The sequence below is a fragment of the Diplotaxodon limnothrissa genome, linkage group LG2 (genome assembly GCF_057381915.1).
Source record: "Diplotaxodon limnothrissa isolate DT_005_m linkage group LG2, D_limnothrissa_male_GT1.1, whole genome shotgun sequence".
In the NCBI taxonomy this organism is placed as follows: Eukaryota; Metazoa; Chordata; class Actinopteri; order Cichliformes; family Cichlidae; genus Diplotaxodon; species Diplotaxodon limnothrissa.
This window is the reverse complement of record NC_140597.1, coordinates 24,927,801-24,954,095: the sequence shown is the minus strand read 5'-3', so window position 1 is coordinate 24,954,095 and position 26,295 is coordinate 24,927,801. Positions and strand designations below refer to the sequence as shown.

The 26,295-nt window shown below is 44.3% G+C and overlaps 1 protein-coding gene across 1 annotated transcript in view; it reads left to right on the top strand.

Annotated features, from left to right (window-relative positions):
* efnb1 (ephrin-B1) overlaps positions 1–11,942 on the top strand; it is a 59,875-nt gene extending 47,933 nt beyond the window's left edge. Inside the window, exons 3-5 of the mRNA XM_085361699.1 lie at positions 1,283–1,375; positions 6,547–6,657; positions 8,861–11,942. Of these exons, the coding sequence (XP_085217825.1) occupies positions 1,283–1,375; positions 6,547–6,657; positions 8,861–9,252 (596 nt within the window). The 3' untranslated portion in view covers positions 9,253–11,942. The remainder of the gene's footprint in view (positions 1–1,282; positions 1,376–6,546; positions 6,658–8,860) is intronic.
* The last annotated feature ends 14,353 nt before the right edge of the window (positions 11,943–26,295 follow it).

Below are 26,295 nucleotides of genomic sequence, written 5' to 3'. Positions count from 1 at the left end.
GGAGCCAAATTTCAACACAGAGCGATACAACATCAGTTTCTAGCAGGGGAACGCGTGTAGAAACACTGATGCACCGTGCCAGCCGTGTTTGTAGTGCATTGTTTGGACCCACCCAACTCCCCTGCCTGTTGCCAAGTCTGCTTCTCTTTGTGTCATCATTAGATAAGCAGCCTCTCCAAGACTATCTCATCATAATGAGGGTGCCATCTGAGGCAATCACCCAGGGAGATGGTCATTGAGTTAAGAGGGAGGGAAGGGGAGGGGTAGAGCCAGATAGTGCTGATAAAAAAAGAAGACTAAAAAAAACTAAATGAAGTGAGCGGAGGGGAAAAAAAGCAGGGAAAGAGAGAGCAAGACGGATAATGCGAGGAAGAGAAACAAAAGCATTTCAGAGGAAGGGAGTGAGTTGAAACGGCAGACTAAGCGGAGATGGAGATCATTTGGGGAATTCCAAAATTAGAGCTGCCATCATATGCACCCACACAGGCGCATGCCCACACACACACACACACTCGAGCACGCATACAGCCGTGTGCTTAGCTGCCCAGTGTTAAGGTCAGAGTCACACTCTGTCTCCCTAGGTCATTATCATGGGCCCTAAAATAGACGGCCAATTGTATCGCGGTGTCTGAAGTGAATGTGACATTGAATAAACAGCCCTCAACCCTGAGCTCCTCGCTCAACTTAGGGAACGAGCGTGCGCTTTGAAACAAATGCAGAGAGGCTGACACGCACACATGCACCAATATAAAAATGGACACACACACACACTGAGGGAGGCATTTAGCTCGCTGCAATACCAGCAAGTAGTGACACATGTGGCTCAGAGGGAGTAAGCTGCTGGAGGAGTTGGCAAGCAGCTGGAAGTCTTGCTGGCATGCCTCACTGCTAAACTATGCACAAGTAGAAACACACACACACACGCAGGTTTGACCATGTTTCTTCTCTTCACCTCAGCACCCACCTCCCTCAGTAGACTCTAATGTTGTTCCATTCATTTGACTTCACTTTATTGTGTTAATGAGACACACCGTTGAGAGAAGCCGGCGGTTGATTGAGGATGAGAACGGCTAATCACTGGAACAGCTAATCAGTGCTTGTCGTAAATATTGATTAGTTCTGTGCGTTATGGACGTGCTCATTAACCGGTGTGTCATCTTCTCTCCCCCCCCCCCCCCACCCCCACTTTTCTCTTCTTTACCCTCCATCAACGTCCTCCCACTTCTTCTCATTCTCTCTCCCTCTCTTTTTTCCCCCCCACTTTCTCCTTCTTACCCTCCAGCAACCTCCAACGGTACAGTCGAGGGCCTCGAGAACCGGGAGGGAGGCGTGTGCAAGAGCCGAGCCATGAAAGTCATCATGAAAGTCGGGCAAGGTAAATGTGCGCTCACCTCACATGTAGAACACAATACAGCGCTTCTGCCTCAAAGCGATGTTTCACTTTGGTGTGACATTTTCATTTAACGCCGTGCGTTACTAGTGTGACACGACTGCCTCCGGCCTCCGACCAGACCTGCTCTGCGGAGCTGTTAAGTTACGCTAGAAAATAGATTGGCCACCAAGGTTAATATTATTGTCATTTTTTTATTTGACTTCTTTGAGGGAAGTACCTAATTTATTGAGTTTGAGCGACGTGGCGATGATGGGACTCGATAAAATGTTGACATCTAAACGAGCTGCTCCAGATAAAATGAAATTAACATTTACAAACTAGATTTGGACTTTTCTGTGTATAATGAGGAAAAGATGATCTGATATTAACCTGTTATTATTTTTTTTGTGTTTATTATTCTAAAATATTTAAGAAAAAAATCAAAATAGTATTGTTAAAGCAGTATTTTGTGGTAGTTTAGAAAAAATATAGTTGTAAAAGAAGATAATAAAAACACGGTGAGATCATCAATATGAACAATTTTCTTAAAAAAAACAAAAAACTTACCAAATAGTTAAAAAAAAAGATATTTAGGCTAATTAAATACAAATTGTTTACAGTTATGCTGAAAGTTAATTCCAGTCGTTTTCAAATTTCATTCAAACATGTTAAACTTTGAATTAATCTTGACCTTGGAAATAATTATTTGATACTTTCTTTCGTATCTTGTAGCTTTTATCAGAAGAAGTGTTGTATTTTATTATATTTCATCAGTTATTTGATGAGCTGTTATGGAAGCTTTGCATGTGAAGTCGTTTGTAGCTTTCAATTAATTGTTACAAAATTGCGTATTTTTTAAACACAATTTAAGAAAACGTTTAATTATTACAAAAAAATAAATTTCAGTTTTAGGCATCACTTTAAAATCAGTAGCTATTGATTCATTTTGGACTCTAGGGCAGGCTGAAATACTGCAGTTATTACCCCTTTGATATCTGTGTTGCATTACATAGTTACAGGCAATATTGTAAATCAATAACCAGGACTACTTTATAGATTACACTATTGAATTTTCAGGATTTGTGCGTCACTGACCTGATTTGCCACCCATTGAATTCCTGTCATCATTTTCACTTGAACAGAGCAAAAAAAAAAAAGAAAGAAAGAAAGCACTACCTCAATATAGATTGTCAAGTTACATTTACCCTAATGGTTGATTTTATCCATTAGCTCATCTCTACACTCGTACACTAGTTTTGAATACATCTTAAATATCCACAAACAGTTTTTGCACAGTGTGGAAAATGAGATCCCGGAGGAATAACAACCAAATGAGAAACATCTATGAGGAATGACTCCAGTTCCAAATTGTAAAAAAAAGGCCTCTGATGTTCCTCGGCTGTGATTCTTATACAGTAATCACAGAACGAAAATGTGTTTGAAATTGGTATGTAAGTGCACGGTCGGGGCAAGTCATCTAAAAATGCTAGAAGTAAACAAGCTCACTTTGTTTGGATATCTTTGGTCGCAACATTTGGTTTGCATCATACATTTCACTTTTATACGCAGTTTTACTTGATATGTGGACATCCATATCCTGAGTTTGACAGAATACAGTACACAGATGTGTTACTCTGTAAACATTTCCCCAATCCTCAGTTTGGTTGTTTTGACCGAAAGAGACACTAACCACCATCTGAGAGGAACATCTGCCTGCCACAGTGATCTGATTCCAGCTTAAAAGCTCGATCCCAACATCCCGTCAAAAATAAACTCGCTCAGTCTCGCTGAGAAATCTCCAGTGTGTGTGTGTGTGTGTGTCTGCAAATTTGTGTGCAGATATTTGAATTCTGGCTTGCGAGATGACAGCAGCATATCCTGGCAGCCAGAGAAAGAGAGAGAGAGAGAATAGAAGCTAACAAGCTGCTGATGCTAGCAAGGTCTGAGTGGGAACAAATTCAGCAAATACAGTGAAAAATACCCACAGCAATCTCACAAGGAGACAGCCGTTGCATTATCTTTCCATGTAGGTCAATTTGAGCATCCAATAGCCTGGGATTGCAATCCCCTCGCAGAATGACAACACGGATGCATGAGTGCGGGGTTTTACGCCACGCTATTAACTGGGGGGAAACAATTTCATCGTTTAACGTTAATCAAAGTTGAAAGGAAATGTCCTTTTCGAGGAAAGTTCGAGGAAAGTTTGTCTCAGCTGGAGTGTGTTCCTACCTCCTGGCTGTTCCTCAACTTCGCCAGAGCGATGCGCTCATTTTCCAAAATGGTCCATAGCGAGCTGTCACTCACAATCAATGTGCCCTAAAAACCTTGATAGAAAAGATGCTGTTGGCTCTGCTGCTACTACTTTTAAATCTATTTCTGCGGGCGGAACTTTTGATGTATAATGTTCCCGTCCAACCCAGTAACTATTTGAAGAAGGTCCTCGAGAAATTAGAGCGTTGACAGGAACTTTGATTTTGCTGCTGTGTACTTTTTCACATTATTATTCTTTTTTCACTAAAGACAGATGAATCTGTCTATCTGATATATATATATATGTATATATGTGTATATGTGTGTGTGTGTGTGTGTATATGTATGTATATATATAAAAATAAATAATGTGCATACTCTGCAGTGTTAACTTTAAGATATTACCTTCACCATCTGTAATCCAGCGAACAATTATTAGTGCTGAATACTGGAGTATATTCAGCTAATAACACACCACTTTATCCATATCGACAGGCTTTAACACAAATTCATGGACTTGGAATTAAATTACTAAAGAAATCAGTTTTTAAATTAATACACAAATTGAATACATTTGGCTCAGAGATTGATCTACTCCATGGTTAAATGTAATTTCTGCAGTATCTTGACATTTAAATGACTCAGCTTTAAAATCTTCAGTGGACTAATCATTACAGAAAGCAGGCCTTATTTACACTCCTATACTCGTATCTTCTGCAGTCACATAAGGCTTTGCTTTAGCAAACGCTAAAACCTGGGCTCCGCTTGCTTCTGACCCCAGATGCTGCCGTGTTTGACTGTTTGCTTCACATTCCCTGCGTATCTGTAGCTCGAATGCCAGCTCCTCCTCTTGCCAGATCCCCAAGATCTTCCCATATGTCCCCTTGTACTCCTTTTGCACTTTCACCACGATTGTATTCTGGTGACTCACTCCACTGTGAGATATGTGCACATTCTTCTAATGCTACATTTGCATTGCATTTCCATTTCACTGTGACAACACGTCTGGGCAGAGTCACGTCGAGTCATCCGTCTCTGACACATTGATATTTAATTGTTTTTTAAATGCCTCGCATTCTTTCCTTTGTCTTCAAAAAGAAGAGAAGCCGATTGGAGGGGGGGCGTTCGAGGGGAAGCAGGAAGCCTATTTTTTATACCTACGCTGCTGTTCAGCACGCTCTTATCCCCTCCGCTACACTCGTGTCACTCATGTGCTCATTAGAAATGTGTTGACTCACCGCCTCGATCGCATCTCCCCCTCATGTTTTCTCTCCCTCTCTTCTTCTCTCCCCAGCAAAATCTGTCTTTCCCTTCTATCGCTCCATCATTGTCTCCCTCACTCACTCGCGTTCTCCTCCTCGTCCCCCACCTTCCTCCTCCTTCTGGTGGGTTGGCAGTTCTGAGGTAGTTGCTGTCTGCATAGCTAAAGGAAATGTCAGCAGTACACGCTCGAAAAATGGGTCAGAACGTTAGAACACTCCCTGCACATGCTCAGTGGTTGACACAGTGTTGTGGCTATATTCATGGAGTGAATCAGATCACTGTGTCCTCTCATATCCTCTGCCATGCGTGAATGTTCCCACTTCTCACTCCTGTCTTTCCTCATCAATTATTGACAGCGCACAACAGCTAAGGTTCACCACCGCTGCAATCAGTAAGCAGCGATGGGCTGGTGTGGACATGGAGAACATGGGGGAACAGTGCGGTTTATGCTCCAAAAAACAGAAGAAGAAGAAAACGAATTAACGCTCTCATATTTCTTTCCTTCTTTGTTTTCCTTTTTCTTCTATCATATCTGCCAGACGCCCCCCAAAACCACCACCTCCCCCTGCACTCCCCACGCTGCTCATTCTCTAGTTTGATTTGGCCAAGCTGGGGTGGAAATAGGAAGTACACTCCTAGACTGAAAGGCTCTTTTCACTCACACACACACACACACACACACACACACACACACACACACACACACACACACACACACACACACACACACACACACAAACTTGCCATGGGGGACTCGAATGTAAATTGCCTCCTCACACGCCCTCCTCTCTATTTCGCACACACGCCCCTTGAACAGCCCTTTGGGCAGATGCAGATAAGGCCTGATAGAGAAGAAGCATCTGATAGTGTACTGTGGCATCCATCTGGCTGGCTACGGTAATAGCTTATAACTGTCTTCTGTCTGCCGACCCTGCCCTTGTAAAAACCACGCTGTGGACCCACCAGTGTTTACTGCACAAAGACTTCAAAGTGTGTTGGCTGAGATCACAACAGACAGAGAGATAAACTGTCTCTTTCCTTTGCGCCTCACCTCAAAGCTTATGCAATCCCTTCCTCTCCTTGTCTCCCCCATTTTCTTTCCTGTCCTTCTATTCTCTTCTCCTCAGAAGTCTGCCTCTTTCTGGCAGAGTTAAAGCCGAAGCAATAAATAAGGCATATTATGGCCTTTTAACGTGATGAATAATGTAAAACAATAAAAAGTTAATATATAACTACTTTACCCTCATTCTGCCATGCCTAAGTGTATTGTAAGTATATTGTAGGTGTGTGCATTGGTGTGTGCGCATGGCGGTGTGTGTGTGTGTCTCATGAATGTGTCAGTGTTGGAAATGGCTGTCTGAGTGTTTGCTGAAGGAGCTGCTGATGTAGATGTGAGCTCGTTTTTTTGGGGTTTTTTACAGCAGGACAGGGATGTTGGCGTGTTTCACAGACACTCGCTAACTTGTCCTTCCTCTTTTTGTGCTTTCATCTTTGCCTGTGAAACGCTTTCAACACACGCAAAGATAACCTTCTCCCAACACAAAAGATATATCAAAAGATAATAAAAGTAATCCGTGGCGTCGCAGAGAACAAGTCATTGTAATTCAGCATATGCAGCTCGTCAAGGCTAAGTTTTTCTGTGTGCGTTTTATTTCCTACAGTTCCAAATGCAAACCCTGCCGTGCCGGAGGTTCCAGACAACACCATACCCGAGTCCAGTCCCAGTCTGCCTGACCAGGATCGGCCGGGAGCAGAGATACCAGGAAACACTGGTGAGCAGACTGACTGATATTATTACCATAAACTGCAGCTTAACACTTCATTAAAAATGCTTTCTAGTTTCTCGAGTGCAAATATTTTAGTAAAATAAAGGTTTGTGAAATGTAAAAGAAAATAAAAGTAGAGAGGGAGAGAATATTCACAGCCTCCAGGCTTCTTCATAATTAGTCACATTTAGCCTCAAAAGAGAAAGTAAAAAATGAAGTCTGAATTCTCTCATATGGATTTTTCACCCCTCCAGCAGTCCTTTGATTTTGATTTTGATTTTGGGGGTCAGCATGCTAACATACTTGTAAAATCACAGGTAATAAAACTCCCCAAATACAGCTCACTTTACTTATTCATGCTGTACACACAGGGTGTACTGCACCCAAGGAGACTCAAAGACACACTTTTTTTTATTATATATCTTTTTAAACCTCATTAGAATTGCAGATAAATGAAGATTAGAGGCAGCGATAATTGAAGAAGTCATATGAGCCTCCTCGGATGCTCTGGGCCCTCCTTGTTTCCTGTTTTTACCAGCACCTTTCATAGCTGCTTCCCACAGGAGGGACTGCTTTCTTTTTCTTTTTTTGATCACTCCCCGTGCTAACTTTTTGACTTACTCCACAACTTTCGATGCTACAAACTTCCTCCAAGTACAGACTGTTCTGCCTGTCCCAATGTGATAAGCTGTCCTCATTTAATAATTGCTTATTTGACACTAGTTGCTCTATAAAAAGATTTCCTAATGTCACTTTTCCTCATACCTGGGCTTTTGCCTGTCTGCCATTGTTAGATCAGTGATTATGTCAAGTGAAGAAGTGGAGGGCGGAATGAAGGACGAGGCAATGCGGTTTGAGGGGCAGATATTTCAGGAATGACATTTCTGACAGCCTCTTTTTCCAGCTTTCTCCAGCAACCAGAGTGTAGAAAATTCCTCCAGTTTCTGATTTCGCTGATAAGGCCAGAACTGGTAGCTTTCCTTGATGCCATTTGGTTGCGATAAGGCATGAAAAAAAAGTTTGAAAACAAAAGCAGAGCCAGCCCCTCCTTCGCTAAATGGTTAAGTCCAGGAGTGGCCAGATGATTGCGGAGACAGTCATTAAGCGGGGATGGCAGTCTCTGGAGTTATGAGACTTTTGTGTGCCTGTGCGGGGGTCACGGACAGTAAAAAGGTGGTGCTGGGAGAGGGGCGAGTGCTGCTCTTTGGCAGCAGCTGCATGCATACATGGAAAACAGATTTGGTTCTTCTCATATTTCAGTCACTGGAGGAGCCAGTCATTCTCTTTTCCAACCAGTAACAACCAACCTCGCCTCCCCCTCCACCCTGAACCCCTTAAACAAAGGGATCAAATAAAATCAGATGCTCAGATATGCCTTCCTCATTTTTTTCCATATCTCATTTGGCCTTTGCCATATAAACCTTGACATGTCGTACGACTTGCCCAGGCACAAATCCTATCATGGCCGGAATCTTTGTTATGTTGAGTGATGACTACAGATTTCATTAGAGGCCTATTCTTGATTGAGCTGATTCAATTAGATTACATCAATGGGGCTGTTAGTCATGTTGAGCAAACAACAAACTGAGCCGTGCTCGCAGTCGATTCAGACTGCAAGATGTGCACACGACAGGACGGGCTTACTGTAAATGGTCTGCAGTCTCTAAGGGACTATATGAAAATTACAGTGGTGGTGGTGGGTGCTCAGCCTTATTCACCACCAAAAAAAAGGAAAACGGAATAAGCTTGATGCTTTTATTAATATGTTCATTGCACACTGTTACCCCCAGCCCCCCCTACTCTGTACTTCTGAATATAGTGAGATTAGGCCGATTCCAGCCACCAAATGAGTGAAGCAACAAGAGGCGATAGCTTTGCACCTCCTCCCCGAATGGAAAGCACACAACCACCACCACATATTCTTTACACATGGCCAAATGCAACTCTGCAGAGCACATGACAAGCAGGTTTCTCATGTATGCATTTGATCTTTTTGAATAATAAATCTCACAAATGCAAAATGTGAAATAGCAGAAATATGGGCCCCCCCAAAAAAGATAAAAAGACTTGTCGTTTTTTTCTGCAAGAAGTCAGACGGAAAAAAGTATAAATTACGATATTCTCGATTTTCCTGACCTTCTATCCACTGTAATAATTTTTTTATACAGTCCCTAAACCCCCTTTTTCTCTTTTTATGTGTGTTTTCCAGACCACATGAATCAGGACCAGTCCGGGTCTTCAGATTCAGAGGGCATCCTCAGGTCCAAAGCGGCCCTGTTCTCCGTCATCGGGGTCGGCTGCATCATCTTCCTCCTGCTCATCCTCCTCCTCGTTATCCTCCTCATTAAGATGCGCAAGCGGGCCAGGAAAAACGCCCACTCGCAGCCCCGCCCCTCCGCGCTGTCCCTCAGCACCCTGTCCAACCCCAAGCTGCCGGGGGGCACGGCTGGGACGGAGCCCAGCGACATCATCATTCCGCTGCGGACAGAGAACAACTACTGCCCTCACTATGAGAAGGTGAGCGGCGACTATGGCCACCCGGTCTACATCGTCCAGGAGATGCCGCCGCAGAGCCCCGCCAACATCTACTACAAAGTCTGACGCGCTTTTGCGCAGCCGGCGTCGCGGTCAGGAGATAGAAAGAGAGAGAGAGAAGGAAAAAAAAGAGAGGAGCGCTTGACTTATGTTCGTGGGAAGGACACTTTCCTTTTGCATTTTCGGGGAACTTGTTTCTTCAAGCCCGTGTTATTTCTACCACCTGCTGCACAAATCTGGAGAACCGTGCACTGACCAGTAACCAGCGGGGTTAGGAGCTGACGGATGAGAGACAGAGGTTTATTCTGTTTGTTTGGCTTGCCTGACAATCCCCACCTTCTTCCCTCCTCCTCCTCCCCCCCACTTTGCCTCACCTCCCACCTCCCGTACCGTTCTCCCAGCTGTGTTCTGACCGCGAGGAGGGTGGGGTTGCGGGGGGGGGGGGGGGGGGAGACACCAACAGATGGAACTCAAACTTCGTCGTTCGCTGTCCCTTTGTGGGGACGGGATATAACTTATCTCAGTTCCCCAAAGTCTGCTCTACACCCAATTAAACACACCACCCTAGCACACTAAGGCAGGAGCAGGCAGACGCAGGCCCGAACACCGCTCGGCCTGCAGTTTGTGTGCAAGTGTTGGAAAAAAACAAACTACAAAACAAACGTGTGTGTTTGTGTGTGTGTGTGTGTGTGTGTATGCGTGCATTTCTGTGCATGTGTGCGCGCGCGTGTGTGTTAGTCGGGGCTCCGTGCTGGGCCAGGAAACTCTCCAGATAGCTCAGGTATCAGACACAGTGTGTGAAATAATGTGTTCCTCTCCCTTCGCACCTCTGATGTTTGCCTTACTATTTTTGATGGAGGATTTCCTTGAACCCCGATTCAGTTCACAAAGCAGTTGTATTTTGTTAGACTTTTCCTACAAGTGCACAATGTATAGAGTTACATAGAGCACCATTATTTCTCCATCTTCTCATCGCCCATATCATCCACTGCTCCCATTTTTTTTCTTTTTTTCTTTTCCTTCCCCGTAAGGAATTACCTTGACCTGGACTGCTGATGTCAAGGTGTGTATGCGTGAGTATGTATGTTTCCAGGAATACTCCTATCTCTGCTGGCCTGATATGAGCTTTACCATTACAACTTCTCTGTGTGTGTGTGTTTTATCAGGGCGTGTCTTCCATTAGTGTGTTTGGACATGTCCAGACCCGTTTGGTATCTGAGAAGCCTTATTGGCTTAGAGGTAGAACACTAGGTTACTGTTGCAAGCTTCAAAAATGACACACACAGACAGAACGACGCGCCTGCAGAGAGACAAGCCCGAGCTCTTGCAAAACCCTTTCAGTGCTCCAGTTGGCACTGATCTTTACTGTGTCTGATGAGCTTTCAGGGCGATTGTTTTTAAGACAGCAGGCAGGTTGATATTTGTTTATTCTAGCTTTTGGAGCCACAGTGTAAGCATCAAACAATTTCATGCTCGCTGCCTGGGCAAGGTGGGCGTAGGCTGGCACTGATTGGCTGGCCTACATAGGTAGGATGCCCTATATATAAGTTGGATGGAGAGCTACAGCTGAACACAGAGCTACAGTATTATCAGATGCCAATTGGCTGCCATCTGTGGATGAGTCAGTGGAGTGCACAGTTAGCGGTGTCGCCAGCGTGTGACTAATCTGTGTGCCATCTCCATGCCCACACTCACCAGCCGGGGAGCAGAGAGAGTGAGAGCGGCGGCTAGAAGAGAAAATGTTCCTGTGACTTGGCTTTAACCTGCGAGGGTGATGGCGGTGGGAACGAGGGGGTGACGGGTGAGGCGGAGGTAGCTTTTTTAGCGTTCACCCCCCTCCATCCTCTCGCCAGTTGTGCTGTGAATAAAAATGCTGCGCAAATTATTCCACAGTCAAGGTGTTCAGCCAGCGAGGACACTGCAGACCAGCTATCACACAGCCCAGGGCAGCGGCACCGAAACAGGATTTACTGCTGCTGGATGTGTGTGTGCACGCAGAGGCTCGCTGCGTGAACGTGTAGGTGCTCATATGTGTGAGTGCTTATTTGTGCTTATATTTGCAGTTTATTTCTGTACGTATGCGCACATGTGTGAGTGTGTGTAAGTGTACCCTTCTGTGGTCCAGCCTCTGAACAGACTTTTTTTTTTTTGGGACTGTGGAAGTAGGTGCTCCAAACAGTGTGGCTGCCAAAGTACAGAGTGCCGCAGTCCCGGTTAATGATGTGCGAGAGGAGAGGGGAGCAGATAAGGACAGCCATTCCTCGGCACGCAGACATGAGCTGACGTTTGACGCACATGTGTGCGCGCACACACACACACACACACACACACACACAAACACACCAAGACTGACGGGTCCAGGTTTATCTCCAGTCAAACGGTCAGGCTGCCGGTTAATGTTTATTCACCGGTAGAGACACCCATCATCCGCTGCCACATACCGTTGCCATCCACCGACAGACACTGCTGAGTTAAAAGGCAGCCCAGCTTGAAGACTCTGGGAAGACTCCAGTGGCTTTTTTTTTTTGTGCGTGTCGTTAACCTCAGAGTTAACAACCTAAACAGCTGCTTGTGCTTTTGTGGTCCTGTGTTTTAACTCAGCATGCAGCCCTCAGCGGCCCTCTGCGAAACACATCTAGATCAAATATTTTTGTTTCGGATCGCCGCGCATCCGTTCACCTACACCAGCTTAGGGAGTCATTACCAAATTACCACAAACCCATATCTCATTTTCATTCATTCTAGTAAACCACTTAATGTTATTCGAGTTTTTTTTTTTTTTTGGGGGGGGGGGGGGGGGGCGGGGTGGGCGGGGTGGGAGGGGTATAAAACAGTAAATGTAAATATATGGATAGAGCCCAATTTAAGATGTAATTTCACCCGAACACTGCTCACAAGGACAAAAAAATTAAGATTAGATTTTTGTAATGGAGGATGTTTGTAAATAGCTGTCTTTTTAAAGTGTGTTTTGTATGAATCCTTGCATTTTTTTTTTGTTTGGTCTCTGCAACATGTTTTTATTTACTTTTTCCTTTAGAGTTAATATTGCAAAAGTTCACATGAGCTGCCTTTTTTTGTGCAGCTTTGTCCAGTATTGTCAAAATAAAGAAAAGTCTTTGTTACCACATGTGTTTTAAAAAGAAAAAAATGGGGTTCAGATTTTTATTTTATTTTATTTTTTACATTGCCATTAAACACAAATTGTACTAGAAGCTGTTCAGGACTGAAGCTTTGTCACAGAGTGGCTTTGAAAAGGATGCGTCACGCTGAAGCTGTGAGTGATAAGGCCCTTCCCTGTTGGAGACGCCACTTAACTCTGCATATGATGACTGTTATTCCACTGCCTTTGAGTTACCTGCACCTTCCACTCCATTATAAGATGTAAAACACTCTGGGCCCGCAAAGATGAATCTTTCCTCAGTTTTAATAAGTCTGTCGGGCCAGACTGAGAAAGAGAGAGAGATGTAGCGAGAGAGGGAGAGAAAGGAGGAGAAAAGGAGGCCATGTATGAGTGTGTGGCCGTACTGCGCTCGCCAATAAATCATCTGGTTTACACCACTCATTATCTCCCAGGCGGTCCTTTGTTTTAAAGATGCTCTCTCCTTCTCTTTCCCTCCCTCTGCCCCTCTCCTTTGTCATCACTCCCTTCCCAATTTAGCACAAGGATGCTGGTCGCTCGTGGCACGAGCCTCACTGTAGGTTGATTTCTGCTATTGTTCAAAGCCACAGTATTATTTTTCAATGTGCATGTGTAAGCAGAACCTGTTGAATTCGTTTCCCTTTGTTTGAATCACAGCTGTCGAGTTTTTGTTTTTTATTTCATTTTGCCGTTCACTTTTTTTTTCTGCAGCTTCTCAGCATAACCTGTTGGCACCAGCTACAATGGAAATAACGTTCCACCAGTTTGGAAACTACCGCATATTGATAAATAAAATTTTTCCCATGGAACTTGGTCTGGAGTGATGTTTTTTCTTTTCATTTTGTCATCCCCCCTTCTTCAAAGCCTTATGAATGTGGGCAAAAGATTTAATTTGCCTTCCCACTGACCACCTTCGTACATGGTGGGAGCACAAACCAGTCGCCCACGCTCGAAGCATTTCCCCCTCAGTGCCCCCTCCTCTCCAAACCCCTCCAAAGACCCTCACCTCAGGGGTCAGTGCTGCACAGATGGGTTTGTTCTGATACATTAGTCAGATTGAAATCACAAGCAGGCTTCATAAATTCATATTCGGGGAGTATGGACACGCCTTTTTGCATAGTAACTAATATCCATATCAACCCGCTCTGCCCCAGTGTCCTCCAGAATTACATTTCTTCATACATGATTACATCTGATTGGCTGCACTCGGCATTTCCATTGCGTTTGTCTGAAATTACAGTCCCCATTTATCCGACTGAGGAGCAAACTCCAAGTCCTTGGTGAAAGTGGAGATGGCATGAAATGCTATTAAAGTGATTGGGCATTTTCTCTGACAAACACATCAGTGTTTGTGGGCATGGCTTTCGTTGTGGCTGATGATGTGAGCAGAGACAGAGTGGGCGAGTGAAGAGACTGATGGCAGAAGAAAGAAAAAGTCAGGGCAATGAGAGGCTTAATGTGCCTGTGGCTTCACTCCCCCCCCCCCCCCCCCCATGCACATGCACACACACACCATAGCCCTTCACTTCAGTCCACCCACCCAACCCTTGCTGTTTCCTTCTGTGCCCGAGGGCAGGTACATTCATCTGGTTTCCTGGCTCGGTCCCGAGACACCCCCGTAGATCCATGTTACTGTGGGTTTATTAAATCCTTCCCCCCACTGAGCTACTGTGTGTGACTGCATGTTTTTTCTGTGTATGTCTCAGTGTTTGTGACTCTGCAAGTGTGTGTTTGTGTGTGTGTGTGCACGGATTTGCCACGGGGGTTCTTCTGTTGTTTTCACTAACACACACACACACACACGAAAAAAAATCCTAGGGAAAAAATAGCATTGCAGCGTGCACTGCAGCATTTTTCCTCGTCATTCCTTAAATCAAATATTAGCCTCGTGTCCTCGCTGCATATGTTGCTGCAGCATTAGGAGACTCTCTGGCAGCATACAGTGGTTGTAGTGTGCAGTAATTCATCCTTTTGATTGCATCTCGGTATTGTCTATTTACTTGTCAGCAGCTGAACCCCATCCTCACGAGTTCCCACTTGATGTAAGTATGTGCATGTCTTATGTTTTTTAATCGTGTAGCATGGCGGCTGGAACATCTTTATAGATGAAACAAGTCACCTGGGAAAGCAGAAACTGCCAGCAGCTTGTGGTGGCTTGGGAACAATTTAACTTACATATTCATCCATGACCATGAATACTAATTCAGAAGAAGACTTCCAAGGAAGATTTTTCTTTTTGACTGTGGAAAAGATTTGAATTATTGGAGAGTCTAACGTCACACTTAGTCAGCAAGCCCAACAAGCAAACTCACGTCTTATTTGTGAAATGGAGTTGAACTTTATTTTCAAGCTGACAAAAAAAATGCATTAAGAAATTCACAGCGTGTGGCCACCATACTAATTATTGTCACCAGTGATGTAAACTAAACAAGAGCAGGGTCTTTTAAGGTGAAGAAGCACTGCTTAATGGTTTTTTTTTCTCCTTTTGCACTAAGTAATTTATTTTCAGTTCTGCTGGTGGTTATCTCCCTCAGATTTTTATCATTTCGCTTACTACGTCGCTGTCTACTAGGCAAGCCTTTTGCAGTTCTGACAAGGCCACGAAGCCACAGATGGAAAAATAAAGTTGGAGAAGAAAAGCGACACCGCGCCAGATGATGGAAAGAATTTAGGAACATTGGTGCGATTCCTCAAACGGTGTAAGCTGGCACCGCATCTTAGTCCCCCCCCTCACGTTATTTCACACAATCCGCTCGCTCACAAAATCTGCTGCGCGTGCAGATGCTACCCTTGATCTGGTGAAGCAAGTGAGTTCAGAACTCTGCAACTTTTCGACTGTGACCGGGGGATCCAGAGGGAAAGGCGGTCAATAGAGCTCTTAACTGATTTTGGTGTGCGATCTCTTAATGTTTTTTCATAGGGATCATACAGAAGACTCGTAACTCACACCAGAATCAATATGACATGCAATGGGACATGTTCTTTCTCATGTAATGTACATATACATATTTAATGACTTAATGCATCACTCGCCATTCATAAATAATGCAGGCCTTCTAATGCCTTTCATCACATGCTGCTCATCAAATATCAAGCAGATTTTTGCTCAATCTCAGAGTTACGGAGGAAACCTGAGATGGCACAAAGAAAGGGGAAACCGAGAGGGGAGGGGAAGGGGAGACATGAAAAGAGAGTTCATTAGTCAAACAGTAACATTTAGATCATTCATGAAAGGGCTCATTAATGTGATTCAAATTCCAATCAGTGGGGGGGAACTGTGTCTAAACAACATTCCTCTTTAATCCCTCGGAGGGGCAGGAAACGGAAATTCCACTAAAGCATCTTGGTTCTTAAGGGTTATAGTATGTTTCTATTTTATGCTTCACTATAAACACACGTTCACATATGCACAGACACACACACATGCACAAGCACAGCCGTCAGCCACATATTGATGGCATTGTTATGACCAGAACATGCCCGATCAGGCCTGGGCCGTGGCAGGGATCCAGGTCTAACCGAGACTCATCAATCATACAGAGTGAGGGAACCAAAGAGACTTGTATGCATTAAAAAAAAAAGAAAAAACCTGGAGAAATAGCTGGGGCCGCTTGGCTGCTGGGTCACAGGTGTGGAGAGCAAGGGAGAAAGTGGGAATTATTCCCTTTCTTTCTTTCCCTCCTCTCCCCTTTAAAGAGAAACGGCTCTTTTTCTCCCTGTGCCGCCCTCCCATGTCTTTGAAAACGCCATTTCCATCCACATTTTCTTCTCCCAATTTAAAACCCACACTTCATTTGCCCCCTCAGCATCAACACCCCTCTCCTCCTCCATCTCCTACTCTCAATTAGGCCATGCCTCGAATCTCAGGCATTATCTCTGCTGGCCATTTATATAACATGACTCCAAAACGCATTTGCACAATTTTCCAATTACAGTATTATGCCTTGAAGCTTTGGTTCGTTCTGTCTCTCTCATTTCCCCCCTTTTCACTCAAACCGCTCTTGATGTGTAACACTACAAAAGAGTCACCCCTGCAAATACAGACATACATTTCTACTTTTAAATAATGGCACCTTTTTTTCTCTTCATGTGTTGCTGGTGTTTACGAAACTTTACTTTCAGGACCTCGAGCTTAATCATTTGCGCCCTGGCCCCCTGTGACTGATGGGTAGCAAGAAAGAAAACTTAAATCTTAAAGAATGCCTGGGGAATAAAAAAATTGGAATTAAAACACCAGAATATTTGAGAAATGTTTACATTTCCTGAGTCTGCATGAGTGATAAACAAAAATCTGAAAATGCCTAATCATAAAAAATGGAGATTACTGAAAGAGTAAGAACTCGAGGGCACTGAAGAACGACAAACATGACAAAAAAATCACTGCTCAAATGCCCAACTGAGCCAAAAACATGAGAATATTAAGTGAAATTAAACAAAAACTTTACAACATTGAAGAAATACAAGAAACATTGAATGAAATAGAAACTTTTTTGACTAAATAAACATTAAAATGAGATTTTGAATAGCAATAAGAAACTATTAAACAAAAACCATCAACTAGTGGCTCAAAAACCTGAGGGTATTTAATCTGAAGTGAATAATGAATGAATTGAATGTTTCACAAAGTCTCCAGAACCCTTGAGAATACTCTACAAAAATATACAAAAAAATATAATTACCAAAAAATATTAAACACAAATTAAATACAGGCTGAAAAGTGGGGAAGATTAACTCTGGGTGCATTCAGTGAGGGGATCTGACGGCTCCGTAAGTCTTTGGGGAGCATTTGCTGGCACACCCCATAGAAAGAGGGGAAATCAATACAAATTTATGTAAGTGATGACCTTTAACCTTTAATGAAACTCTAAGATGTCTCTAAAACAGCAATGCTCCTATCCGTATGGCATTAATGTCACATAATGGCTAAATCATATACACTCACCAGTCGTTTTGTTAGGCATGTCGACCAAACAGAAGCAACAGAAGCATCAGATGGGGAAGAAAAGTTGATGCCAGATGGGTTGGTCTGAATATTTCAGAAACTGCTGATCTACTGGGGTTTACAGAGAAGGGTTGGAAAGAAGAAAATATCCAGTTGAGCAGCAGCTCTCTGGGTGAGAAAGCTTTGTTGATCCCAGAGGAGAATGGTCCAACTGGCTTGAGCTGATAGAAAGGCAACAGTAACTCAAATAACCACTTGTTACCACCAAGGTACATGCAGAAGAGCATCTCTGAACAGCCAACACATCAAACCTTGAAACAGTTCTCCTACAGCAGCAGAAGACCACGCCATGCGCCGCTCCTGTAAGAACAGGAAACTCAGGGTACAAGCAGCAAAGGCTTACTAAAAACTGGACAACAGAGGACTGCATAAACATTGCCTTGTCTGTTGAGTTTCGATTTCTGCTACAATGTGAAAACATGCGCCCTTCTTTCCTTATATCAACAGTCAATGTGGATGGTGGTGGTGTAATGGTGTGGGGATAGTTTCTTGGCACACTTTGGGCCCCTTAGTACCATCTGAGCATCATTTAAACACCACAGCCTCCCACATGTGTGGAGTGTAATGCATTAGAAACTGTTACAATTATATTGCTACTTTCGTTACAAAGTATCTGCACGCAGGGAGCAAAGAAAGAAAGAAAGAAAGAAAAACAGCAAACAAGCATGCGTTCTTTTCTTCCTGTGCACTGATTTCAGTTTATGTGCCAGGAGGACAAAAATGACAGAGTGATGTGCATTTTTTCAGGAGTGGAGATGTGGACACTACTTTTTATTTTTATTCAACAAAAGGATAACAACAGTAGAATGTAATCTGCATCCAGGACAGAAACACCTGTGTTATGCAACTTCCTCTATTTGCAAGCATCTGCACAGGCAGCATGCTAATGCTAAGCTAACCAAGAGCCTAGAGAGATGTTAAAGCTGAGTGAATCCTGACCCCTGCCCAGCAGCCAGACCCTCAACTTCAACAGGTAACAAGTTGATGAGCAGTTGGGCTAAAGTCTCCGTTTCTACCTGTTCATGTGTTTAAAGTAGAATCACTGTGGCGATTGTTTTGAGTTCTTCTTGGGTTGGTTTTCATTTTTGCTTTGTGCTGTTGGCTTTGTGTTCATACATGAACACAAAAAAAAGGGGTACCCATTTGTGTTGGTGTGTGGGACTGTAGCCTCAGGTTAATATTGTAAATTTCCCACGTGTGGGACTAATAAAGGTTATCTTATCTTATCTTATCTTAAACTAGTAATTATGAGAGAGTGCATTTAACAGTGCATTACTTTTTCTCCAGCGAGCAATTGAATAACCTACTCCACTGTGTTTAAGAGTAATGTGTAATATGTTACTTTTTTGAGTAAGAACCTTAACATGGTCACCTCAAGGTGCTGTATGTTGTAACCCCCTATGAAAAAGTACTTGGCAACAGTGGGAAGGAAAAACTGCCTTTTGACAGGAAGAGAGGTAGCAGCATTGACCTGCCACAACTGGTTGTGGGTGAATGGAGAGAGACAGGAGAAAATATGTGCTGTGGAAGAGAGGCAGAGATTAAAAATAATAAAGTTATAATATTAAAAACAGGATGGGGCGTTCGCTGTACTTAAATGCCCTCCATGGGATGGAAATGGGATGTGCTGGCTGACACATCTGCAGCAACTGAGTGATATGATGTAAGAATGAACAAGAACCTCTGAGCCATGTTTCCAGCACTTTGTTGACTCTGTGCCACAAAGAATTAAGACAGTTCTGAAGGCAAAGGGGGTTTAACCCAGTGATAGTACCTAATGAAGTGGCCGGTGGGTATGGGCTTTGCAGCCACTAGATTGCATCAGATTTAATTAGCGCAACACACGGTGCACTATGCTGTCTGCACACAACATCAAAACACCAAATGAGGGAATATTATTTGGACGAGTGGTCTTTCATCCTTCTAGCACTGCACTAGAGAATCAATGCCGGCAGCACATTGTTGTCCAGCACCTTACTGAGACTGTTAAAGTTACTTGTAATTTGCCTTCTATATGTACTTGACATATTTCAGCATTATGTCCTTACCATCATTGTGTTTGATAAATGCTGCATTAAGCTGCAAATAATTAGTCCAGATGTTTGCCTACATTGTGTATGAGTTACTGTTTCAGCTACATTCATGTTTGTATAGTAGTTTGGACTCTTTTCTTCCTGTCACTTTTTTTGCATCCCTACCTTCTGCTATGCATCGGTGGTCGATTAATATTTGCTTTCTTCTCTGTCATAGACTTCAGGCCCCTTTGACCAGTCTGTCTCCTATATGTATTTTCTAACCCCTCCATGTCCAGGCTGTGCATTTGCCAGTCAGCCAGCACTACATGCATGACCTTTACATAGTCCATTTGCAAAATGGATGGGTGGTTGCTTTCTGGTCACACAGTGACAGTGTCACCACAGATAAACCTCACAAAGCTGAGCCCGAGGAAGAATCATTGCGGTCATGCTTGTGCAAACGCATGACTAACGCCACCATCCCAATGCAATGCATTTAACAGCCAACGCCAGTCCTCAAAGTATTCCATATCTTTTTGGTTTGTATATGGCTCTGTGATGACTCGTTGAGAATTGCTGGCATAGGATTTCATTTATGTATCTTGTTCTATAACTTCATATCACACATACAAACCTGTGGGATAATTTTTTTAAATGAAAAATTCGTCCTAGTTTATCGCACAGATTTCTCTCTCATAGCTTTGCATTTCCATTTGTATTTGATTGCCAGTTTCCTCAGCACACAGTAATAATGTTTTGTCCTCTACCGCATGCCAGTCTCTGCTTAGTGGTCTGTGCATTTATGGCCCCCGTGCAGAGTAATACCAAAAAAAGGAATAGCCTACCTCTAGGAACATGCTGTAAGCTGTACTTAGTCATATGAGCAATCTTATTTCCACAGCTACAGTACTGTAGAAGTATATTAAATTTTCACAGCAGTCTAAATCTTCTGGCTACAGTCATTAACTGGTCCTTAATGCTGTTTGGTGTCCGTGAGCAAACACTGTCCGTTGTGATTATAAAGAGCTGCACTTCCGGTCTCTCCAGGGTGGCAACTGAGAGCTGACTGGCCTATTGTATCAGTTCCTGTAAACCCGAGCTAATACAAGCGTCGCTGACCACCCATCTGCACACTAACTGACCTAAATACTGAACAACATCTGTGGGGGCAGAGTGGAGTGTGTGTCTGTGCATGCCACTGTGTTTTTGTCTGGAAATCTGTTCCTCAACGACAGTGACAGAATAATAACGTCTCTGAGTCAGCAGCACGGTGAAGGATCTCTCAATGTCACCCGACTTGAAGACAGCGTATGTATCGGCGCTTGTTAGCTTAACAAACACAGAGAAAAAAATGAAAAACGGAGAAGAGCAGCCGGGAAGTATCAAGAGAGCGTCCGCAGACGTGCCGCGGCTGCGCGATGCTTGACAGGATGCATTAGAGGATCTCTGAGTGAAGGGTGACTGACCTAAACATGTGACCTAAGTGCTGCCCTAGATTTAGGAGTGCCACATGAGATCAAGAACATTTCACTCATCTGTATGTTGTTACTGGCTCTGCACCGGCACACTTTTTTTTCCCCTTTTTTTCTGCATTTTCGGGGATGACCTAGAGAGCACATCCCCTTTTTTTGCAGCAGCAAGAACAGCTTTAGGGGAGTGCTGTTTTACTGGGCCAACTCGTTTTCCCACACGCAAGCTGACATCAGTGAGACATCAGTAGAACGTGGTGGGGGGAGAGCAGCTGAATATTCATGAAGGGCAGGGACCCATTTCAGCCCAGTGAACACTCTCCCTCTCTCCTTCGCTTACACACACACACACACACACACACACACACACACACACACACACACACACACACACACACACACACACACACACACACACGCAAGAAGTGCAAGGACTCGTTCCATACCAGCAGGCACATACTCATCTCATGCCTCACTGCACTCATTCATATCAAAAGCGCATGCTCATTACATACAACAGCAGAACACACACACTCGCACACCAGCCATTAGCCATCGTGCAACTCATCTAACTTGCTGTCTCTCATAAAGATATAATAAACATTTGAACAATATCTTTTAGCAGCAGCTGCTTATGAATCCATTAGCACAATAAGTGCATTTCTTGTTTCATTATGAAATAACTGCTTCAGAAATGTCTTAAGGCTAAATCTGCCATATGCAAAAGAAAAAAAAAAAAGGCAGCAAGAAGAGACAGTTTTGCTTTTAGCAGATGGTTCCTAGCTGCGACTAACAGCTGTATTCGTGTTTCCTTTTCATGCGGACGTTGTTTGACATCGTGATTATAAAACAGGCCTGTTTCAGAGCCCGTCCTCCGCTGTCTTATTCTGATATTGGTATGCAGAGGCGTCCGCGAGAGGAGGAGGAGGAGTGCACGGTGCGATGAGAGGATAGACTTGGATGTGATGAGAGGCTGAGGCCAGTCAGTCAGTCTGGACGTTTGGCACAGAGACAGCAGATTCCATTTCCATGCCAATCTGCCTTGTCTCTTTCTGAATCAGACTTGACCTTCACAGGCTGATGACTCCAGAGGCCTGGGACCAGGAGACGCTTTCTGCCTAAAACCAGATCCGCACATTCCCCTCTCACACGCACACTCTCTCTCTCAGATGTGTTACAGGAATGGGGGAAAAAAACAGTCATTCCCCCTTAACGTGGTTGGTCTTGTGTCGAGCGCGAGCATCTATAAGTATGCGCGCACGCAAAAACTTAAAAACCACAGAAAAAAAAAGTCTCTCTCTTGATTTACTATAAAGGAGTGATACAAAGGATTGAAATGAGACCAGATCGTCTTTAGAGAGCCAACCCTCGGCGCAGATGGCTCTGTTTTTCATCTTCACTCGCATGAGATCTCATTTTCTGTGCTCTGTTCAGCAATTTCTCTGCTTTTTTGTTTTTTTTACCATTTGAGTTTATTTCCATAAAACACCAACAGAATCCAGTTCAACAAAACAAATAATAAACAAAACAAATGACTCTCCTGAGGTTCTTTTTCTTCCTCTTGCAGGTTTTTAACCGACCCCCTCTCCAACCCTTATTTTCTTGCATCTAAAGCTACAAGCACCGGAGGTCAAGGCACCGAGCAACCCGTCCTGTCTGCCCCCCTTATGTTTGTATTTAAAGCCAGACTAAAATAGACCTTTACAAGTCGCCTAATGAAAGTGACTCTGGGCCCTCTGGTTAATTGACCACCTTTAATGAGTGTTAAACTGCAGCAGTCATTAGGCTGAGGGTTGCTGTGGGTCACCGCTGGGCTGAGGCAGAAAAAAGGGAAGAGAGAAAACAACAAAATACAGGTAAGGACTAAAATAGCACAAATGATTGTTCTTGTTTTTAGCCCTGTTTTGCTCGTGTTTTGAACAGCGTGCCTGCATTCGTTAACGATCACTGCCTAAGGGCAGCACCTGTCCGGCTCACAGACAGAAAGCAGTGGCCATATGGGTGGAAATTCTTTCAGATCTGCTATTCTGCATCCAAATTTGGCATCCTTTATGTACTGCCTCCCTCATTCAGTTCACACAAGCAAATCTAATAAGCAAGCGAGAGAAAATAGAAAAATATTCTCCAATTTTTGCATAAGCCGACTTTGGGTTTTTTGTAATTTTTCCATCTCGCCTTTATGATTTTGACACCCGGGGCAGTAAATAACCACGCTGTCATCCGCTCTGTCATGGCTGATAGGGAAGGGAATTTTGTTTTCATGTGTTTTCAGATGATCACTGATAGCTTTTTCTTTTTTTTCCTGCTGATGACCTCATTTGAAAAAGCATATTGCAAACAAACACAATGTCCTTGTCCTTTATTCTGTGTGCTGTGGAAATGCTCCTCAGGGGAGCGCGTGGAGAGACATACATGCGCAGACACGCGCGCTCTCACACGTGCACCTAAAACCCCTGTGTTATTGGACTGAAATTGAGCTCACCACATATTTCCTTGGAGTATTGATTTAATCAACTGCGTATCATGTTGAGACCCGTATCATCTGATGCAACACACACCACCAGCAGCGAGAAGAAGCGATCCATCACTATTTAGCTGGACGGGCCCTTGTAGTCTAAACACGGAACCATTACGCATGGTTTAACATGGACACTTTGACCTCGAGTAGGTGACAAGGTCAATGACATCATTAGACAGGAGTCAGTCTGTGTGCCGGAGCGAGACTAATTGCTATCAGACCTCAATCACAACTAATAACTGCTTAGATTTGTTTCGATACTCATATTATCCACTTCTAATATCCTGACGGATTTGTTGTCATTGCCACCCCAACACGGGGAGAAGCTGGTCTGCACCTCGTTTTGCCTTGCCAGTATGGTAGCTCAGTAGATCCCTTTATCCTTAGGCTCTGTTAGTATATTCAAAGGTGCCTAAGCTTTACAAAATAGCTAGAGGGTGATTTCCCACACACCGATAAAGCCCAGACTTGAAAATCATTTTCAAAGAAGGCTCTCATCTTTAGATGCTTTGAAGCCCAGGAGAAGAGCTTGGAAAAAAAGAAAAAAGTGACGCACAGGAACCTAGATTCTCTTGGGTTTAACAGAAATATTGAGACTTTGTTAAACCTCTTTTACCCTGTAGTCTGGCCTGATGCTCACATCTGCAGCCCGGGGGTCTTGTCTGACCAACCTGGGCTCGCCCCGGAGGCGCCACACACATCCTTGCCCATCACAGCTTTGTCAGCGACCTCACTGGACCGTGAACAGAGGCAGACCACTCTGGAATGTCGGCATCGAGCTCGGCCGGCTCAAATGGACGAGCGCGCAGATGAGCACATGCGAAGACACACGCACATGCGAACGCGAGCAGGAGTAACCCGATCCAATGACACAGGAGCTGGCCTCAGTGTGCGGCTAACTGCCTTATCTCCCTCTGGCCGCGCTCCTCTTTCCTCTCTACATTCTTTCAGGTATTTGGCCGAGACCTTTTCTCTTTGTCTGCCCTTTTCAAAGACCTGCTTTATGCTGGGAGCCCTCCAGACGTAGTGCTGCAATCTTCTCACTGCCTCTCTCTCTCCCCCTCTCTTTCTTTCTCTCTGCACACGTCTCTTAGACCTGCTTCCCCGCTTTCTCCCACATACCTCTCTCTTTCACTCTAATTTCTCCCCCACTATTCGAATACTCAGTTGAAAAAACAATGTCACCTGTGCTGCATCCCAGAAGCGTGTACGTGCATGTGCGTGTGAGAGAGAGAGCAACAGAGGAAGGCAAGGTAGGGGGATGTAGCTCTGAGGCTCTCTCAGAAGTGAACTAAGGTTAGACTAATGGAGCCTGTGATCTGGGGCTTTGTAATGGAGTGAAAACGGCCTCTTTTGAAGAGACAAGTGGAGTGTTTCTGGATTCGTATGGGGGCAGATCTCAATCAGTGTGCATCTGTGAGGGGCCATCCAGCATCTTCAGAATCTACTAATCTGCCATCGGATATCTGACTAGTGATCACACTTGAGAGGGCAATTGTACCCCGCTACCTACACAGATGCTCTTCCCCGAGGTGTTCCACGCATTTCTTTCTGCACTCGCTCCTATATGAATACAATCAACACAATACCTGTGCAGCTTTTGGAGAGCTTTTGGACTAATCAGCTCTGACAAGTGGAACAAAACAATTTAATACAGAGCTGATTTCACATCTGAGCGGCTCGTCATTTACATAAGCTTTTCACAGTCTGCTCACTGAGCTGCGACAGGCATGTGGTGAGCCCAGAGAGACCGGAAGGCTGCTCCAAATATTCTGCCACCCCCCCACCAAACCCCCCGCTTTATCTGACCTCAGCAAGGAGAGGGCTACACATGCGGTAGTACATGCAAAGACTCATTAGGATACACATGTGTGCAGATCTTAGCCCCAAAGTCTCTCCGTTTTCATAGCGCAGACACATGCGCACATGCACACACACACTTTTAGTTGTCCTGTGGTTAGCAGAGAGAGGAAGCAGTGGCGCGTCTCTGTGCTGACTTAATGTCTTTTAACAGTTTGGCTTCAGGACCCGGGGTTGGCCAGAGCTGTGCTAAAGCCAGAGCTGGGCCTGATCATCTGTGACGGCAAGAAAAAAAACCTCAGGCAAAGTGTATGTGTGTGTGTATCCTCTCCATCTCTCTTCCTTCATTTTCTCTGTTTCAGTCTCAGTGTCTGCATGTGTGCGCATGAAGTGTGTGGACGCTACGGGGGACAGAATTACCCCGGACAAAGCCATTGACAGAGGCATTAAAGTGACAATAGAATATTTACAGCGCACAGCACTGATTCACTCGGCTCCCTAATATGCAGCACATCAATATCCCGGAGAATGCTCGTAACACACTGCAGTGCACGGCGGTAGAAATTAGCCCGGCGCGCGGTCTCGCATACACATGCTCACGCGCGTGCACACACTGAAGGAACTGCTAACTGGTGCTGACTTGAAGGCAAACGGGGAGGGATCAGGGGCAGAGCAGAGTGGGGAAATAACTGCTGCTCTGCTTGAGTAAGTTCCTCTCAGTACTGAGGAGAATAGATTGCTGTGTCCCCCTTGCAGAGCCCTACCTCTCAGGTGGCCCACAGGACACCAAGTCACCTTGTCATTTAATATCAGACACAGTAGAACAGCTGTACCTCATGAGTGTTTATGCTGGTGGGGATTGTGTGTGGCTGTGTGTGCGTGTGCGCTCATGCATTTTCGGAAATGATTGGAAGTTCATAGCCCCAAGGTTACGCAGTCCTACAGAGCACTTCTGCAAAATCTGCATTGGATCACAAAAACATGTCAGTCAGTTTGCTAGCTTTTCTCCTCAACCGCTAACCGCTGGTCCATTTGCCCCGTATTCACAGCCAGTTAGATCATGCTCACATGTTCGACAGACCTCTCTCCTCCTGTCTCAGTTTCACAGTCCAGAGCTGCCGAAATAGCCAACATATGTTTGGAAAATAAATGTGCAGCGTAGAGGT